Source organism: Phodopus roborovskii, unplaced genomic scaffold (assembly GCF_943737965.1).
Source record: "Phodopus roborovskii unplaced genomic scaffold, PHOROB, whole genome shotgun sequence".
In the NCBI taxonomy this organism is placed as follows: Eukaryota; Metazoa; Chordata; class Mammalia; order Rodentia; family Cricetidae; genus Phodopus; species Phodopus roborovskii.
The window spans coordinates 92,285-106,862 of NW_026125471.1; the positions used below are offsets into that span (position 1 = coordinate 92,285).

At 38.3% G+C, this 14,578-nt stretch overlaps 1 protein-coding gene across 1 annotated transcript; it reads left to right on the forward strand.

The window, feature by feature from the left end:
• Nucleotides 1-5,707: 5,707 nt before the first annotated feature.
• LOC127215529 (zinc finger protein 54-like) lies at nt 5,708-13,756 on the forward strand. Its single transcript, XM_051175942.1, has 4 exons — nt 5,708-5,716; nt 8,454-8,580; nt 11,639-12,778; nt 13,452-13,756. The coding sequence occupies exons 1-4, from the start codon at nt 5,708-5,710 to the stop codon at nt 13,754-13,756; spliced, it is 1,581 nt and encodes a 526-aa protein (XP_051031899.1).
• The last annotated feature ends 822 nt before the right edge of the window (nt 13,757-14,578 follow it).

Below are 14,578 nucleotides of genomic sequence, written 5' to 3' on the forward strand. Positions count from 1 at the left end.
ATTGTGAGTAGAGCAGCAATGAATGTAGCACAGATTCTAATTCTTAATAATAAAAAGTTTTGGACAGATACTAGGGGATGAAAGCTGAGAAGTCAGAGAAGCAGAGTGGCCAGCTATTAGAAAGTTCTTACCTCTACTGATGCTTAGACCAGAGGGGCCATCCTGTCCTCAGACTGCTCCTCAGCCTGCTTCAAACTGACTGCTGGAGCTCTTGCCTGCCCCCCCACCCCACCCCCCACTTTACAATCCTCTCTCCACCCAGCCTATCACTCCTGTCTCCACCTACCTAGTGCTTGGATTTAAAAACTTGTGATCCCAACTGCTAGGATTACTTTTTTTTTAAGCTATGCTTATTTTCACTGTTGCTCTTCTTTTTTTTATTATTTTTATATTTATATTACTTATTGATCCCAGTTCCCTCACCCTTCCTTCCTCCCTCCTTCCCTCCCTTACTTTTTCCCTCTCTCCCACCTTCTCATGCCCCCACCACCACCCTCCCCTCTCATTACCCCCCCACTCCACATGTGGGGTGATGCCCTCCAGGAGGGGACAGCTACATCTGTCAAGTCATTTGGAGTAGGGACTAGGACTTCTCTCCTGTCTCTAGGTTAAGGCAGGATCCCTCCATAGGGGATGTGCCCCTGAAGTCCTTTTGTGCACCAGGGATACATCCTGGTTCCACTGTCAGAGGTCCCTTAGACTGCTCAGTCCTTCTAGCTGAGACCTATGTTCAGGGGGTCTGCGTCAGTCCCATGCTGAATTCCCAGCTATCAGTCTAGAGTCCCATTAGCTCCTCCTTGTTCAGGTCAGCTGTCTCTATGTGTTTCTGCAGCCTAGTCTTGTTCTCCTTCCCTGCATCTGGATTCCAGTTCGGTTCAGTGTTTAGCTGTGGGTGTCTGCTTCTGTTTCCAGATGAGGGCTCCATGATGGTGGATAAGTTAGCCGTCGATCTCATTATCAGGAAAGGGCATTTATGGTAGCCTTTTCACTGTTGCTCAAATTGTTATTTGGGGTCAGTCTTGTAGGTCTCTGGACATTTCTCTAGGTTCAGTTTTCTCTTCAGACCTATAATGGCTCCCTCTTTTATGCTGTCTCTCTCTGTCTCTGTCTCTCTCCTCTTTTTTTTTCCTCCCCTTACTCAATCTTCCTAGTCCCATGTGCTTTCCTCTCCCCCCCTTCTCTTTCTTCTAGTTCCCTCTTCACTCACTGCCCCCCCACTCCCCATGTGCTCTGGAGATGTTGTCCCTTCCCCCTTCTGTGAGGGACCTTGTATGAATCCCTTAGAATCCACCTTGTATCCTAGGTCCTCTGGCGGTGTGAATTATAGGCTGGTGATCCTTTGCTCTGTGTCTAAAATCTATATATGAGCGAGTACATACCATGTTCCTCTTTTTGTGACTGGCTTAGCTCATTCAGGATGGTTTCTTCAAGTTCCATCCACTTGCCTGTGAATTTCAAGATCCCATTCTTTTGTCATCCCCCTGCCCCCGCAGAGTAGTATTCCATTGTGTAAGATGTGCCACAACTTCTTTATCCATTTTTCAGTTGAGGGGCATCTAGGTTGCTTCCAGGTTCTTGCTATTACAAACAATGCTGCTATGAGCATAGTTGAGCATAGGTCTTTGTTGCATGGATGGGGATCATTTGGGTATATGCCTAAGACGGGGACTTCCAGGTCCTGTGGTAGACTGATTCCCATTTTCCTGAGGAACTGCCATACTGATCTCCAAAATGGCTGTACAAGTTTGCACTCCCACCAGTGGTGGAGGAGTGTTCCACTTTCTCCAAATCCTCTCCAGCATAAGCTGTCATTGGTGTTTCTAATTTTAGCCATTCTGGCAGGAGTAAGAATGTATCTCAAAGTTGTTTTGATTTGCATTTCCCTGATAGCTAAGGATGTTGAGCACTTTCTTAAGTGTCTTTCAGCCTTTTTTATTTCCTCTATTGAGAGTTTCTCTATTCAGTTCTGTACCCCCATTTTTTAATAGGGTTATTTGGTGTTTTGTTGACTAGTTTCTTGAGTTCTTTATATATTTTGGAGATCAGCCCTTTGTCAGATGTAGGATAGGTGAAGATATTTTCCTAGTCTGTGGGCTGCTGTTTGGTCTTGTGTACTTTGCCTTACAGAAGCTTCTAAGTTTGAGGAGGTCCCATTTATTAATTATCGATCTCAGTCTGTGCTACTGGAGTTATGTTCAGGAAGCGATCTCCTGTACCAATTTGTTCAAGGGTACCTCCTACTTTCTCTTCTGAAAGGTTCAGTGTCGCTGGATTTATGTTCAGGTCTTTGATTCATTTGGACTTGAGTTTTGTGCATGGTGACAGACATGGGTCTATCTGCAGTCTTCTACACACCCTCATCCAATTGTGCCAGCACCATTTGTTGAAGATGCTTTCTTCCCCCCATTGTATACTTTTAGCTGTTTTGTCAAAAATCAGGTGTTCATAGGTGTGTGGGTTAATATCAGGATTTTCAATTTGATTCCATTGGCTACTTGTCTATTTTTGAGCCAAAATCAGGCTGTTTTCAGAACTATAGCTCTGTGGTAGAGCTTAAAATCGGGGATGGTGATGCCTCTTGAAGTTCCTTTATTTTACAGGGTTGTTTTGGCTATCTTGGGTCTTTTGTTTTTCCATATAAAGTTGATTATTATCCTTTCAATGTCAGTGAAGAATTGTGCTGGGATTTTAATGGGGATTGCATTGAATCTGTAGATTGCTTTTGGCAAGATTGCCATTTTTACTATGTTTATCCTACCTATCCAAGAGCATGGGAGATCTTTCCATTTTCTGGTATCTTCTTTAATTTCTTTCTTTAGAGCCACAAAGTTCTTATATAGGTCTTTCACTTGTTTGGTAAGCGTTACCCCAAGATACTTTATGTTGTTTTTGGCTATTGTAAAGGGTGGTGTTTCTCTGATTTCTTTCTCAGCCCCTTTGTCGTCTGAAAAAAGTAGGGCTACTCATTTTTTTGAATTTATCTTGTTTCCTGCTAGTTTGCTGAAGGTGTTTATCAGCTGTAGGAGTTCCCTGGTAGAGTTTTTTAGGTCGCTTATGTAAACTATCATATCATCTGCAAATAGAGACAGTTTGACTTCTTCCTTTCCAATTTGGATCCCCTTGATCTCCTTTTGTTGTCTTATTGCTTTAGCTAGAACTTCAAGTGCGATATTGAAGAGATATGGAGAGAGAGGGCAGCCTTGTCTTGTTCTGATTTTAGAGGAAATCGCCTTAAGCTTCTCTCCATTCAGTTTGATGTTGCCTGTTGGTTTACTGTATACTGCTTTTACTATGTTTAGGTATGTTCCTGTTATCCCTGACCTCTCCAAGACCTTTATCATGAAAGGGTGTTGAATTTTGTCGAAGGCTTTTCAGCATCATGTGGGGTTTTTTCCAGTTTTTTATATGGTGGATCACGTTGATAGATTTTCACATGTTAAACCAGCCTGCAACCCAGGGATGAATCCTACTTGGTCATGGTGGATGATTTCTCTGATGTATTCCTGGATTTGGTTTGCCAATATTTGAGTATTTTTGCATCAATGTTCATGAGGGATATTGGTCTGTAGTTTTCTTTCTTAGTTGTGTCTTTGTGTGGCTTGGGTACAAAGGTGATTGTGGCCTCATAAAAAGAGTTTGGTAATGAACCTTCTGTTTCTATTGTGTGGAACAATTTGAGGAGTATTGGTATTAGCTCTTCCTTGAATTTCTGGTAGAATTCTGCACTGAAGCCATCTGGACCTGGGCTTTTTTTAGTTGGAAGGTTTTTGATGACTGCTTCTATTTTGTTAGGGGTTATAGGTCTGTTTAAGTTGTTTGTCTGTTCTTGATTTAATTTTGGTAAGTGATAGTTATCCAGAAATTTGTTCAATTGCTTCGAATTTTCAAATTTTGTGGAGTACAGGTTTTCATAGTATGACCTGAAAATTGTCTCGATTTCCTCAGTGTCCATTGTTATGTCCCCCTTTTCATTTCTGATTTTGTTAATTTGCATGTTCTCTTTCTGCTTTTTTGTTAGTTGGATGAAGATTTGTCTATCTTTTTGATTTTCTCAAAAAACCAACTCTTTGTTGCATTGATTTTTTTTTTTTATTTTTTTATTTTTTTGTATTGTTTTCCTGGTTTCTACTTTATTGATCTCAGCCCTTAAATTGATTATTTCCTGGCATCTACTCCTCTGGGGTGAGTTTGCTGCTTTTTGTTCTAAGGCTTTCAGTTGTGCTGTTAATTCTCTAATGTGACTATCCTCCGTTTTCTTCATATGGGCACTGAGTACAATGAACTTCCCTCGTAGCATTGCTTTCAAGATGTCCCATAAGTTCAGGTATGTTGTGTCCTCATTCTCCTTGAATTTTAGGGAGTCCTTAATTTCTTTCTTTATTTCTTCTTTGACCCAGGTATGGTGCAATTGCACATTGTTCAGTTTCCATGAGTTTGTAGGGTTTCTGCGATTTGTGTTGTTGAATTCCAACTTTAAAGCATGGTGGTCTGATAAGATACAGGGGACTATTTCAATTTTTTTTTGTATCTGTTGAGGTTTGTTATGTTGCTAGGATCATTTTTTTGTGAGCTCTGTTTCTCTTTCAAATTGGATCAATTTCATGTAGCCAAGGATGGCCTTGAAATAACAGAAATCATCTACCTCTGTCTCCCAAAAGGCTGGGATTAAAGATGTGTGCCACCATTGCCTGGCCTCTATGCCTAGCTAGTGTGGCTAGGCCTATGCTGTGATCCTCAAGCAAGCTTTATTTGTTGCATCATAAACAAAATATCATGACTAGTCACACTCCTTTAATCCCAGCAGTTAGAAGGCAGAGGCTAGTGGATCTTTATGAGTTCAAGGCCATCCTGGTCTATAGAGCTAGTTCTAGGACAGGTAGAGCTATACAGAAGAAACCCTGTCTCAAAAACAAAAACAACAACAACAACAAAAAAATCACCAGAAATGAACATGGGTGAGCAAGTATCTGTGGGGTAGAATGTCAAGTTCTTTGTGTCTATGCCAAGGAATGGAACATCTGGGTTATGTGCTGAATTCATTTCACATGAGATTTTATTTAATTGAGGATTCTTGGTTTTGATGTTCAGTGTGGCTAGTTTTATTTCCTATGGTTTCATTTTAATGTTGTTGATGGTTGGATTATTGTCTAACATTCTTCTTCTTTTGAGAAATAAGTGGCTTTTTCTCTTGCTCATAGATGAATACTTCCCAGTTCTCCTGTATTCATCTATTCTTCCCATGAAATTTATTACTTCCCATGTCCTCCTGGATGATTTCTCTGACTCTCCTGTGTGTGTTTTGCCTCTAATTTATTGTCTCCAGTGCTGCTTTAGAGAAATCAATTGTGTTCATTGGTGACTATCTTGAAATGCACTTATATCTCCACCAATTTTAAGAGAGCAGTTTTCTTGTGTAACAAAATGCTTGATGATGATTTTTGTCTTCAAGCTTCAAATGCTTTCCATGCTTTCCTGTGTTTGGTATCGTTGACTTTACACCTGGTAGAATTCTGTTGCTTGGGTCTTTTGTATGGTTTGGCATTCTTCTCTATCAACTTTCACTATTAAGTTTAATCCTTTTTTTTTTTTTTTTTTTTTTTTTTTTTTGACCCCTTTATTTGAAGGGAAGCAAGGCATCTATTAATTGTTCCTGAAAAAGAAACTCAAAGAAGTCAAACAGTAAGAAATGGCTGATACTCCAGTAAACATGTCGCAGGTCAGTGGTTCTTTACACTTGATATCTAAATATGTTATACTTTGATAGATTAAAAATCTTTAATTTTCTGCTTCTGATAATTTTTTAAAATTTTATGAAGAATTCTGCAAGCAGACAAACAATAAAATCCCTTACTGCAATTAAACAGACCCAAAGACTGTACAACTCAATGTACTTTTATACAGTTAAGAGTCCTCATAGCTAACAGGAGCTCTGGAGCCTCATATGGGTTTTTCTATTTCACAATTGAACATATTTTGATTGACTTATTCACCACCCAAACCCAAAAGCTGCCAGAATTAGAACTAGAAAAGCACTTAGCTTTATGTCCTTTCCCATAACTGGTGTTCATTACCTGCATTCAGTCCCTTATAATTTAACCTTTCCTGTTCTCCTCTCCGTGTTATACTATGCCCACATATACTATTATTACACACACACACACACACACACACACACACACACACACACACACGTAAATTCTGCATATGAGTGAAAATATAGTGTTTTCTAAATTACCCATTTTAGGTCCATCCATTTTCCTGCAAATTTTTATTTTCTATTATTCTCTTTAGCTGAACTTACTCCATTTTATACAGTTTTCACTACACATTCATCTGTTGATAATTAGTTTGACTCCAGTGCTTTTCCTTTGCTGATAGAACAGCAGTAAATATGAGGTATAAATATCTGTGTAGTGGGGTGTTTTGTTTTGGCCAGGAGTAAAAGCTGAATCATATGTTAGTTCTCTCTTGTATTTTTTTTTCAATAATCTCCAAACTGATTCCCATAATGGCTTTATTAATTTGCACCCTCCCCCTCCATCAACAGTGAGTAAGGCTTCCTTTCTCTCCACATGCCATCGAACACTTATTGCCAGGTTAATTTATCACAGTCATTCTGTCTGTGATGAGGTAGTATTTCCAACTTGTAATATAAATTAATAAAAGACTGATACTTGGGTTCAGACTTCAAGCTGGAGATCAGAAAAGAAAAGCACTGGGCCACCTCAGGCTGACTGAGCTGATCCTGTCTCTCACCAAGCCTCAAACTGAAACCTCTCCCCAGCATGACTGGAGAATGAATACCTCCTACTGACTACTTTCTCCTGTCTTTTATACCCCTCTAATGCTGAGATTAAAGGTATGAGCTTTAATGCTCTTTTAGACTGATTCAATCTTGTGTAAATCTGGGTGGCCTTGCACTCACAGACTTCTGTCTACCTCTTAATCCTGAGTCCTAGGATTAACGGTGTATACCAACACTGCCTGATCTCTATAGCTTGAGGCTGACTTTGGTTTTCTGAATCCTCAGTCAAACTTTAATGAATCATAAATAATATATCACTATACCAAGTAGTTTTACTTTGTGTTACCATGGTGGCCTTTTTTGGGATCCTGAGAGCTTTTTCAATGTTTATTGGCCATTTGAGTTTCTGCCTTTGAAAATGTCTATTTATCCCATTTGCACTTTTATTTTCTCGGTATTTAATTAAATTTTGCTAAATTATTATCTATGTTCTAATAAATCAGAATGCAAAGCTAGCCATACTAGTTAGCTATAGAAACGGGGCAGTGGTGGCAAACATTCTTAATCCCAGGATTCAGGAGACAAAGGCAGATGGATCTCTGTGAGTTCAAGGCCATCCAGGGCTACACAAGAATGAGTCTGTCTAAAAGGAGATCTCAGCACTTGGGATCCCATGCTTTTAATCCCAGCACTAGAGAGTATATAAAAAGCTCAGTGCAGTCTCAAAGGGCAGTTTAGGATTCTGAGGCTTGGAGGCAGTCTGCATTGCACTCTGAGGATTCATAGAGACAGGAACACCATTTCTGTCTAAAGTAGAGTTAAGTGCTAGTGGCTGGCTACTTTGCTTCTCTGATCTTCAGCTTGAACCCCAATATCAGTCTCTGGGTTGCTATTATTCATGCTTCAGTAAATCCTTGCTATGACCGTTATTCAGAGTTTTTGATGTGTTATTTGGAGTTCCCTCAATATTTATACTCTTTGGGAATGAAGTGAAATATTCTTCAAACTTCTGAAATTGGTATTTGTCTCTGTATGGCTTATGCATATTCTTGGGAAAATTTTGAATTATATCAATATGGCTGATGCCAATTTTTCTGTTTGTAGTGGCCCAAATATTCTCATAAAATTAATTCCATAGGCTACTTATTTATATGGCAGTGTTAAAAATCTATAGCATGTAGTACTGTTATAATCCTTGCATGTGTGGAAAAAACCCAAAATGCTTGTCTATAAAATCAGTCATAAATTCTGTTTTCCATACCTACCTACCCCTTTGCTGTGCAATGGCGTCATTGTATCTAGAGTTTAAGCATCAAAACTAAGCCTATTACAATATAGTCATTTAAGGCCCAAGTACACATGGGATTGATATGTGTCAGTGTTTTAGCATGATCCACAGACAGCTACAGCATTTAAAGCACATTTCCTTATCATGAATTTTCCTTCTGAGACGTGTATACTGTGATCCTATGGGTCATAAACACAGCATCCATAACAGATAGATAATTTGTCCAGACCTTAAATGTATTTCTTGTTTTATGTATATTGCTTTTAAGACTATTGTTTTATCCTGTTTTCACAGAAAATGTAAAATGCATTCATGATAGAATGTGCCTTTATTTGTCTTACCTCATATACATTCCATCTCCTTATACCTAGGAAAGCACTTACAGGTAGCACTTGGTCAAACCATATTTTTTTATTTCAGCTTCTGTTGACATTCAGGGATGTGGCTGTGAACTTCACATGGGAGGAGTGGGAATGCCTGGACTCTGCTCAGAGGGCTTTGTACATTGATGTGATGTTGGAGAATTACAGCAACCTGGTCTTTGTGGGTGAGAACATTTTGCTTGTAGAATCCATAACCTGTCTTTTGTTTGTTTTGATAGCATAGGATGTAAAATCTGTTACGCTGTGCTGAAAAAAAAAAAAACAAAAACAAAAACAAAAAAACAAGAGTCAGGCCAAGTTTAGTAGTAGGAAAGACCATTTTACATTTCAAAGTTTTCATCCACCTTTCATTTTGGTTCCAGCCTCAATGCTCTCATATATATATATATATATCAGCTTATTACTATTTGTAATCTGTATTGAAATCCATGTTATAAAAGAGGCAGGGAGACTCATTTTTTTTTTTTTTCGAGTCATAATAGAAGTTTGAAAACCTAGAAATAATTTTGGTTAAAAGCAGTAATATTTCCTTTCCTGTTTAGAAGGCTCTATGTATATAAATTAAAGAGATATCTTCATTAAAATCAGAAGAATTTTAAGTTTTACATTTAAAAAAATGTTCAAATGTTCAAAGGGAATATAAAATACTTTGCTTTTTGGCTAAACAGTATATCTAGCCATACCTTCATAGGGGGCAGTGATTACAGATATTAAATTTAGATTTTGAGATTGTCTTTGGACAGGACTTACTCGGAGAATTGACCCTGTCCTTTTAACAGATAAAGGAAGGCAATTGACTCCAAAGTATATATAACTAAAATAGAAGCCTGGCAGAAACTAGAACAAAGCATAGTTCTGTTTATCATGAGAAGTTTAAACATCTTAAATGGCAAGGGGCTTAAGTAGAGAATTATTTATATCTACAACAACATCTTTATAAATATAGTTTTTAGTACATATATAAGAGAATATATTCAAATATTAATTGAATATATCTGAATACTATGTGATTAGTCAGTAATCTATATTTTTAAATTGTTAGTAGCATATAGATTAAGTAAAATTTTAATTAATAAGTTATATATTTTATAGTTAAAGTAAATTTATTTTTAACAGTTTATCTTTATATAAATTATACATTTATATCACACATATTACATTTTATAGAAATTTTCCAAATGTTATTCAGATAATTAATCATTAGGCTATATTTCATAGTTATCTTTAATAGTTTATGATTTAAGTGAAGGTATTGTTAACAATTTTGCATTAGTTACCTTATATAAACCTGAAACTTTATGTTTTATCTCTGTTAAATTTAGCCTAAAAAATAATGATGTTATCTTAATGTGGAAACAAAAGTTCTTAAACAAAAATACAATATACATAAGGAGACTTAACCAGAAGTGAGGATACTCTTAATCAGAAATATAAAATATAAGGACATTGGTAATTATGAATCTTTTATAATGTATCATAAACAATGAGGCGATTAAAAAGACCAAAGCAGCTGCTTTATGGATAAAGGAGAAGTGTATTTTAAATTGTTACGGATATAACAGGATGATAGAGAGGACAGGTAAACTCAGATATTTAATAAGAAGGCAAACAGACAGCTTAAGAAATAGGTTCATAGTGTTAGGATAAGAGATTAAAATTTTAGAGTTAAGTGGAATCTGTAGAGTTCAGACTTAGACAAAAAGCAAGTAGCAGCCCTGGGATGTTTTAGGTGCTGGCCACCCAGAACAGAAGGGCTCAGAAGAGTGCAAATAATTAAACTTAGAGAACAGAGATGTAAAGAGAGTGGGCTTTTATGGAATTTGAGCCCAGTAGTTGTCTGCAAGTGAACCTAGAAACCCTGTAGAATTTTGCATACCCTGGAGACTGGAGAGAGCATCCTGTCTCCATGAACTGGATTCTGGTGGGGTAACTGGAAGTTCCTATATGTGGCCTCATATTTTGTAAAGAAACCAGTAGCCAGATAGCTTCATCCATTTAGAGAGGAAGGCAGATATGCAGTGTAACAATAGGAGGAAAAGTTGTAAGAGTCAAGCAGCTGAAATAGTCTCTTGAAGCAGCACAGCCTTATGCTAACACCTTGTTAGTGAAACTTGCTCAGTTTTTTAAATGAATAACAGCAAGAGGCTCCAAGGATCTGAACTTCCAGACAGGTCAGAGATTTAAAGGCAGAATTTAATCCTTTAGCTCCCATTCAGAGCAGGCAGGGATCTGAAATAGTAATGCAGGGCAAACATTTGACCCTTGTTTACGTTTTCAGGCAATCTTGTTGAATGATTAGGTGGCCATAACAGGTAACACCAATTAGGATCGCCAAGTATTGTTGTTTCTTTGTTAGACCATGAGTGAAGTAGCAGCTCTGTCCCTTGAAGAGAGAGCCATTATTCTTAATAATAGACTGTTGCAGTGTAGATTTTGTTTGACCCCTAGTAAGAAGGAAGACTGTATAAAGAGAGCACTTAGAGAGGGTGGAGGGGGGAGGAAGTTAGTTATCCTTAACAAAACATTTAAGTCCTTGGAACCAATAGTGTTTCATTGGTGAGGGCTCTTTGAGAAGCAGCCAATTAGGAAGTGTCTCTGGGACACTTCCAGAAGAAACATTTTGAGGTGCCTTGGTGGGGCGGATTAAGGGAAATTTTTCTTTTACTCACCACCAAAAGTTCTGGGACTTCCAGTTTTGTAGCAACCTTCCTGGTGAGATAGTGCTGTAGCCTACAATTACTGAGACCTCCAGTGCCAGTCTTCCTGGGAGACAGTCCCTCAAGGACTGGTCTGAATTTACCTTCCTGATTCCCTGTATTTCAGGTGCCAAAATAAGGAGAGCATTCAAATTCCAGCCTCGGTGCTCTCTTAGGGTCCAGGCTAGAGGCTAGACAGCAGGTGGGTAGGGTTTAAGATGGAGGCTTCCCAAAAAAAGTTCTCTCTCAAAGCTAATTCATGGCAATCAATTATTTTTTCCATCTCCTTCCAGTTAGAGGTTTTTGAGAAAGATACCTGTTATAACTCACTGACCTTTTTGAAGGCTGTCATGCTGTGTTTGTGAGAATCCATACAATTACAATGATTGAAAGATATTCATTACTGTGAGCTCTAATCTGGAGTTCCAGGTTCACTTACGTTAAATGACAACTTATGGAGACAGTCATTTATCATATGTTTATTATTGGAACAAGCCCTCTTAATCTGAACTATACTCCTTTTCAGAGAAGTATTGCAAATGTGATTCTGTCCATCACCATGGGAAGGCTGAAAAGGAGTGTTGTCGTTGTAATGTGCTTAGCAAAGTGCTTCATGGCCCCTCCACGTGTGCACTTTATAGAACAAGTGAAACTACGGACAACTACACATGCAGTAACCACAGGGTTGCCTCTGTTGACTCATCAAACCCAGGTAGACATGAAAGCATGCACACTGGAGAAGAACCTTGCCAATCTAAAGACCGTGAGGAATCTTTAAATTTGTGTTCCAACATTACTGAAGATCAGAGAGTCAACACTGCAAAGAAAGATCACAGGCAGGGAGAACATGATGACTCTTTCAGCTCTGCATACAGGCTTTTGCAACAACCAATCAGTATCGGAGAGAAACCATACGAGTGTGGGATATGCGGGAAATGTTTCAGGACTGCCTCATGCCTCATTGAACATGAGAGAATTCATACTGGAACTGAACCCTCCGAACTCAATGCTTGTGAAAAATCCTTTAACCAGTGTTCAAGTCCTACAGTACATCAAAGTGTTCATACTGGGGAGAAACATTACAAATGTATGGAATGTAACAAGTCTTTTACCCAGAGCTTACAACTTAAAGCACATCAGAAAGTTCATACTAGAAAGAAGCCTTGCAGTTCTCAGGAATGTGGCAAATCCTTTACCTGTTGCTCAGATCTTAGAAGACATGAGAGAATTTATACTGGACAGAGACCTTACAGATGCTTAGAATGTGGCAAGTCCTTTACCCAGGAAATACATCTTAGAACACATCAGAGGGTTCATACTGGAGAGAAACCTTACAAATGTTTGCACTGTGACAAATCCTTTACCTGGTACTCACAACTTAGAAACCATCAGAGTGCTCACACTGATGAAAATGCTTACAAATGTATGGAATGTGACAAGTCCTTTACACATGACTCACAACTTAGAAACCATCAGAGAGTTCATACTGGAGAGATATATTACAGTTGTCAGGAATGTGACAAATCCTTTACCAGTTGCTCAGATCTTAGAAGACATGAGAGAATTCATACCGGAGAGAGACCTTACAAATGCATGGAATGTGATAAGTCCTTTACCCGGGACACACATCTTAGAACACATCAGAGGGTTCATACTGGGGAGAAACCTTACAAATGTATGGAATGTGACAGGTGCTTTACCTGGAACTCACAACTTAAAAAGACATCGGAGTGTTCATACTGAGGAGAACTCTCACAAATCTGTGGAACGTGACAAGTCCTTTACCCAAGACTCACAACTTAGAACACATCAGAGAGTTAATACTAGCGAGAGACCTTACAGTTGTCAGGATTGTGACAAATCCTTTACCAGTTGCTCAGATCTTAAAAGACATGAGAGAATTCATACCGGAGAGAGACCTTACAAATGCATGGAATGTGATAAGTCCTTTACCCGGGACACACATCTTAGAACACATCAGAGGCTTCATACTGGAGAGAAACCTTACAAATGTATGGAATGTGACAAGTCCTTTACCTGGAATTCACAACTTCGAAGACATCAGCAAATTCACCCTGGGGGGAAATCTTACAAATCTATAGAAAGTGACAAGTCCTTGATCTGGAACTCAAAAGTTAGAACACATCAGAGAGTTCATACTAGAAAGAGACTTTACAGTTGTAAGATATGTAACAAATCCTTTACCTGTTGCTCAGATCTTACAAGACATGAGAGAGTTCATACTGGAGAGAGACCTTACAAATGCATGGAATGTAATAAGTCCTTTACTCGGGAAACACATCTTAGAACACATCAGAGGGTTCATACTGGGGAGAAACCTTACAAATGTATTAAATGTGACAAATCCTTTACCTGGAACTCACAATTTAGAAACCATCAAAGTGTTCACATTGAGGAACAACCTTACAAATGTAGGAAATGTGACAAGTCCTTTACCAAGCTGTCACTTCTTATAGTACATCAGAGAGTTCATACTAGAAAGAGACCTTGCAGTCCTAAGGAATCAGACATTTTTTTTACCAGTGGCACAAATCTTAGAAAACACCAGAGAGTTTATACTAGGGAGAAACCTTACAAACATTCACATTGTGACAAGTCCTTTACCCCGGGGCACACGTCTTAGAACATACCAAAGACTTCATACTGGAGAGAGACCTTATTGATGGGGAGATGTCATTCTGTAAATATGTTTTTCATGACACCTTATAGTTGTAAGGAATATGACAAATCTTTTACTAGGTCCAAACATCATAGAACCCATCAGAAAATTCATATTGGAAAGAAAATTTCCAAATGCAAAGACTGATGTATCCTATTCCATCTCACATGTCTTAGGAAACATTAGGAAATTCATACTAGAGAAAGACACCATTGTAAATTTTGTGACATAGTGTTTTCTTGTATTCTCTGCTTATAAATCACAACAGTATCTATAATAGAAAGATAAACGTAAGAAACTTGTAGAAATCTTTAATGAGGTTTAAATCTTAGAAAATATCACATAGTATATGCCAAAATAAAATTCCCCCCATGTTACTGTGGTAAAATCTTATTTCTTTTACTGTCATTGTGCTTTGCCTGCTTGTTTTGCTGGCACTACATATAGGTGCGGCCAAAAAGGGTCATCAGATGCCCTGAAGCTGCAGTTACAGATAATTGTGAGCTGCTGGGTATGTGTTGGGAATTGAACCCCTATCCTCTGAAAGAGCAGCCAATGAACTTAAACACTAAGTGATATATCTCCAGCCCCTGGGAAAAGCTGTCATAAAAACATTTATCTTGTTTAACATCCAAAATTAAATAGGTACCAGGCATGATGGTGCAAGCCTTTAGTCCCACACTCAGGAGACAGAGTAGTAGGATCTCTAAGTGTGAGACCATCCTGAACTACATAGTAAATTCCATGACAGCTATGATTACATGAACCCTGTCTCTTATAAAAACA